Genomic DNA, 6,000 nt, shown 5'->3' on the forward strand with positions numbered 1-6,000 from the left:
ACAATTTTAAACTGGGGTTAGAATTTTCTTTTCAGCAGCAAAACAGTGTTTCTACAAAGTACAGACTAAGGTGGGCTGAATGCAAATTTCGTAAAAGATGAAATGTGCCGAAAACCGTATCCACACACACTTTGCCATGATGCACCATTATGTGCTGGTCTATCACACAAAATCTCAATAAAATTTGTGGTTGGGATGTGACAAAATAGGAAAAATGTTCAAGTGGTGTAATTACATTTGAAAATCATTATAGCTTTTATACACAATACACAATTGAATACCTTGTGCTATTAGTAACCAACAATTATTAAATCCTGAACATCCTTAATTGCTTAATTGGTATACATGCAAAATGAATCATTAACTCAAGTATTTGTTTCATTTCTCAAGCTTCTTCTTGTCTCATTTACATGTTTTTCCTTTTGTGCTCTCTGCTTTCTATGTATCCCTTTCCTGCTGGTACCAGAGATGGACATGGGGTTGCCTTGTGAGGGTGACAGTAGTATCAATGCACTGTGTTGCCAGATCAACACATCTTTCGCCAAGCCATCAGACGAGCTCTTCTCCAACCCATCTATGTCTGCAAATTGCCCTCCGACCTGCACTGTGCCCCCAATTTTGCCTCCTCCGCCTGCACCTGTCCAGGGTAAGAAGGAATGCAGAAGATCAATAGCTATAGATGGATTGTTCCCACTATCTGAAACTCTTTTGTGTTTGTGTTTCCAGCCACCTCATCCTGGGTGCAGCCCGAACCTTCTCTCCACTCCCCTCCTCCAGGTTCTGCTGCACTGCAGAGCGGTCACAAGCGCACCCCCTCAGAGGCTGAGAGATGGCTGGAGGAGGTCTCTAAGGCTGTCAAAGCCCAGCAGACGCCTCCCTCTGGTCCCATCATACCCACCATCCCTGGACCCCCTTCCATAACCAGTCATCATATATCCACACAGGTGACATTGTCCTCTGCCCCAGTATCTACCGTCCCGTTGCCCCTCGGTACTTTGCCCAAATCTCTTATTTCTGGCCCTTCTGCCCTTCCATGTCAAACCCAAATGCCTCTCCCACCGATGTCAATATCATCTGTCCCTCTAATACCAGGTCCTCCAGTGTCAGGCCCCCCAATGTCTCTCCCATCCATGTCCATCCCAACTATGTCTGGCCCGAGCATGTCTGGAGCCCCCATGATGCAGGGCTCTCTGCCTGGACCCCCTGGCTCCCTTCCAAGTGCAATGCAACCATTCCCCCTTGCTTTTGATGCCACTCCAGCCCCTGTTGGGATGTTTGCCAACCAGCCGGTCCAACCTGCCTTCATGCCCATGCAGACCTACATGCCTGGTCTGGCTAGCAGCATGACTTACCCCAACTCCAGTGTGCCAGTGGTAGGCATCACACCGTCACAAATGGTGGCCAATGCCTTTTGCACCGCCACAAGCTCATCAGGCACAGGTCCGACCTTGGGCTCGGCAGCTGGAGGGTCCAAAGTGGGGCCCTTGGGCACTGTTGGGCATCACCACTCCTATCCAGGAGCAGCCGGTGCAACTGGACACCCCTCAGGGTTTAACACAGCTACGTTTTCCCCCACTCCACCTCTGTCGTCAGCCATTAACGGCCTCCCATCCCACAGCAGTGCAGCCGCAATGAACCTTCAAAACGGGACTTCGGTCAGTGGTGGCAGTGGAGAGAGCTGGCCTCCAGAGGGCAGCCAACTAACTGCTCCAGGGGTTAGTGACTCCCAAGATGATGATCGTTTTGAAGCCAAGTGGGCGGCACTGGAGACAAAAGGAGCGACACAACCGACAGGGAACAAGGCACCGGCTGCCACAGCTAACCCATTCTCCAATAGTCTGCAAAAAACCTTTGAGATTGAGCTCTGAGTTGGACTCTGGCTCTTAAAGATGTAGATCTTGCTCTGGGGTGAAAGCCAGAGGAAGATGGGAACCTATTCCAGGAATTCTTGCTTAATTGGTATACAGGTCCTTTCAGATGGCCTTGCATCCAGCCTGTGGGAGCCTTGGAGTCAGTGCTACTAAGATCTTAATTTCTTTCTTTATGATCCCATGTGAGATAGAGACAAACTCAGGAGTTGGCTGGACTGCAGTCTGAGAGAATCAGGTTTCGAGCTGTCTGAACTTCACAAACTGAATCCATTCAGTCCAACTGTCAACATTCTCTCCTTCCTGCTATTGCTTCTCCACTCTGGCTTTATTTTCCCTGCTGCAAGTCCCTAGATTTACTGCATGTTCGTCCTACTGAAAGCACTGTGGGGAGGACACGGCTCAGTGGTTTCTTTTTTAAAAAGAGGACTCAACTTGGATGCATTCCAATCCAAAAAGATATTTTTGGACGTTTGCTTGTTATATTTTTTATTCTGCCGGTTTTATGGTGTCTGGCAACATCGTGGACGAAGGTGTAGAAGATTCAAGTAACACACCGATGCTGATCTCAGCCGAATGGGGCAGAAGTCTGGATGCCTGAAAGGAAGAGTCCAGACAACTTACTGACCATTAGTACAGACTTATGGCCAAAATTGCTTTATTTATTGTATTCTGAGTTTAACATGTTTTATGTACCTTGAAACCCTTAAGATGAAGCAGAATTTCAGAAGCATGTTTATGTTATTTATCCCAACATGTTTGATTTTTAACAGCAGAGAAAGGAAAGCACTGTGGGAATCCTAATCATATAACAGGAACCAAATAACCACAACTTCCACTACAGCTGCGTACTGGGACAAGTCAGACTGGTGTATATAGCCGCATGTTTCTTCCACCTCACTGCTGCTGAGGCCTGATAAATCAAAATGGTGTCACTTGGATGTGTAGCTTGTTACTTTTATAATCGCCTAACAACAAGGGCACTTCAGGATAACCAGCGCATACAGTAGAGCACACAGGCAGTCTGTCTTCACCAAACAAACCCAAGGAACTTCAACAACTCAGTGGAAAAAAATAAAATGCTCCTCCTCACTGTGCAACTATGGAGAAACAATGCACTACATTCCAGATTTCACAAATCCTCATATGTGTGCTGACACAGGGTATACGCTCCTCATGTACAACAATAATTGTGTACTCACCTCTGAGTATCATGGTAGTGCTACACTCACAGTGCGCTGCAAAAGTATTTCCACCCCCATGAGCGTTTTTGCCATGTTGCATGTGATGGGCCGAAACAAAGTAGTACACATTACTACTAGTAGGAAATTTCATCAAAATGTCCCACAGCAAGGAATTACAAAAAAGCAGTATTATGTAAAACTTGCTTTTTTGAGCTTTATATCATGTCATGATGTTACTTCCTAATCAGAAACATAGTTGGAGTGTTGCCTTAATTCTTCCATGCATGTTTAAGAAATCCTTGAATCTCCTGTGGCAGCCATTCTTGGTTCCCTAAAGGCCTAAAATTCCCATTCTACACTAATGGCAGCAGCAATTATCAACCACCTGGTGGAACTTATTGTCTGCTGAGCTCATCGTACAAACTACTTCTCAGTCCAACTCTCCTAAGAACAGTTAACGGTGAAATAGAGGAGCATTTTTTGGGACGACATCCTGAAAGGAAAGTGAAAGAGTAGGAGCCCAATTTCAAAGTGCCAAATTGTGAAGTCAAATTATTTTAAAGTTATTTTATTATATTTACAGCTCTGGAAAAAATTAAGAAACCTCTTAAAATAATCAGTTTCTCTGGTTTATTCTTTATAGGTTAATGTTTGAGTAAAATGAACATTGTTATTTTATTCTTTGAACTACTGACAACATGTCTCCCAAATTCCAAGCAGAAATTTAGTATTTATTTGCAGAAAATGAGAAAATTTTATATAATATATTTAGAAACAACAATACTAATGTTTTAACTCAGGAAGAGTTCAGAAATCCGTATTTGATGGAATAACCAGGAGGCTTTCAATGGGGTTCAGTTCAGTGGACTCTTAATTTTTTTCAGAGCTGTATGTCATTTTTCTAACAGAATTACTTGAATGTGCTATAAAATGGCACCATGTACCTGGAAAATACATAATATCACCTCTTTAAAAGAGTGCTTCTCATCCTTCTCAAGCGAATTTAGGTCTGAACTTTGACTAGGACATTCTAGCCCATAAATAGGCTTTGATCTAAACTATTATGTTGTAGCTCTGGCTGTATGGCCAGGGTTGTTGTGCTGCTGGAAGATGAACCATAAGATCCTTCCTCTTTAAAAATATGTACAGCTTTGTTTGGCATATCACATAAAATCCCAATAAAATACACTGATGTCTGTGGTTTGAATGGCACACAATGTGGAAAGGTTCAATGGGGTTTAAATACTTTTCCAAGGTATTGTTGAGCAGATGAACAGAGAACTTGGGACTTGGGAAATAATCATGCTGAATGAATGTAAAACAAAGTTTCAGTTGAGACATAAACAGGGACAATTTAAGGCAGAAGCACATGTTGCTACCATGGAGAACGAGCTGTATGTGAGAAACTGAGGGAGGGAAAACAGAGTCGCACTTTTAGGGAGTAAAGAAAAGGAAGTCTAATGGAAGAAACATAAATAAAACAGGTTGAATACGATGTAAAAGCAAGAGGCAGATTTGGTTTAGAGCTAAGACATATTCAGTATTACGTCCACAAAACAAGCAGTGTCTCTGGTGTCTTTACACTCTGCAGCTTCAAACACTGTGGAGCAACATCTCTGATCAGTTTAAAACAAAATGTCAGCAGTCTGACTGCATTGTCATAACTGTTTCTTTTTAATTTTTCAAACGTACAACTCGTGGTGCAATTCAAACTTCTACTAAGTAGGTAGCTCTTTGAGTGTCATAAGGTTGGGTCCCACTGAGAAGATCCAGAATTAAAAAAAAACTGAAATGTTTATAATCAAAGGGCTTTCTGCAGGCGTTTTCTCTCTACTACAAACTATGATCTGATCAGACATGCTCCTGCTTCACTCCATGAATATGGACTGCCACTTTTAACATTATCTGCTCCTTGTTTTAATTAACTTAACGACTCTCTTCCTGTGGCTGACGGCCTGACTTTTTCCATCATCCAAATTTATAGACAGCTGACCTAATTTGTACCATTTTATCTCCTCCCAGGCTTCAGCCAATTTGGTTTAAATCAATATTTTTTTTCCAATCTAAGCAAACCGCTTTCTCTACCTTCCTTTCTTTATTAATTGATTGGTTGATTGATTGATCCATAAAGTAGATGCTTTTAGTCCATTCAGAGACCATTTTTGCCCTTGACTCTTGTTTGCACACCCTCCAAATTATAAATGTAGGCTAATTGTGTTCTGCGTCAAAGCAAACTAAATGACCTCATCAACTTGATTGTAAAACCTTAGCTTAGTGATCCAAGCGAACCAGTGGAGTTTATTTTTAATCTTTATTTACAGAAGTTTTTGTATTTAAACCAACATATTTGTATTGTAATTACATTGTACAAAAGATAAATAAAGTAATATAATATTATCCCTGCTTGAATGATTGGGTCTATGACCCAAACATTACTTATTTTCATTTACCTTTTCATGCTATTTTCAAGCTTGCATCTGATCTAACTTGTTCCTGAATTATTTGTTTTTTAACTGGTGTAAAAATGACTACAGAATAAGCCACAGAAAATCTACTTAGTACGTAGTACGGTAAGTATTTATTTAATAAAAATATATGTGCTCACTTGAATCCCTGGGCACTCCCTCATGGGCAGCTAGCCAAAGCCAATCACAACTTGAACTACTATATTTTCCTGCAACAGTTATTTAATCAAGTATATTCATTCATCCATTCATTTACTCTCTAACTGTTCATTGGTTGGTCCATCCTTCCATCATCCTGTTTATGTTTGTAGGTGTGTAAAATATCATCTAATTGAAGGTGCTAAATATTTTTAATATACAACTCAAATATTGCTGCGACAGACTACTTCCTCCAGGAGCTGGAGATAGGCACCAGCCACCCTCCCGACCCCATTAGGGAAGAAGGGTGTAAGAAAATGGATGGATGGATGGAACTCAAATATT

At 41.7% G+C, this 6,000-nt stretch overlaps 1 protein-coding gene across 3 annotated transcripts in view; it reads left to right on the top strand.

Annotated features, from left to right (window-relative positions):
- The window catches only part of numbl (NUMB like endocytic adaptor protein), a 64,356-nt gene extending 58,941 nt beyond the window's left edge, over positions 1 to 5,415 (top strand). For all 3 annotated transcript variants that reach the window (XM_044118831.1, XM_044118830.1, XM_044118829.1), the window contains 2 exons: positions 467 to 646; positions 727 to 5,415. In XM_044118831.1, the coding sequence (XP_043974766.1) occupies positions 467 to 646; positions 727 to 1,868 (1,322 nt within the window). In that variant the 3' untranslated portion in view covers positions 1,869 to 5,415. The remainder of the gene's footprint in view (positions 1 to 466; positions 647 to 726) is intronic.
- The last annotated feature ends 585 nt before the right edge of the window (positions 5,416 to 6,000 follow it).

This window comes from Gambusia affinis, linkage group LG06, assembly GCF_019740435.1.
Source record: "Gambusia affinis linkage group LG06, SWU_Gaff_1.0, whole genome shotgun sequence".
NCBI classification, from domain to species: domain Eukaryota; kingdom Metazoa; phylum Chordata; class Actinopteri; order Cyprinodontiformes; family Poeciliidae; genus Gambusia; species Gambusia affinis.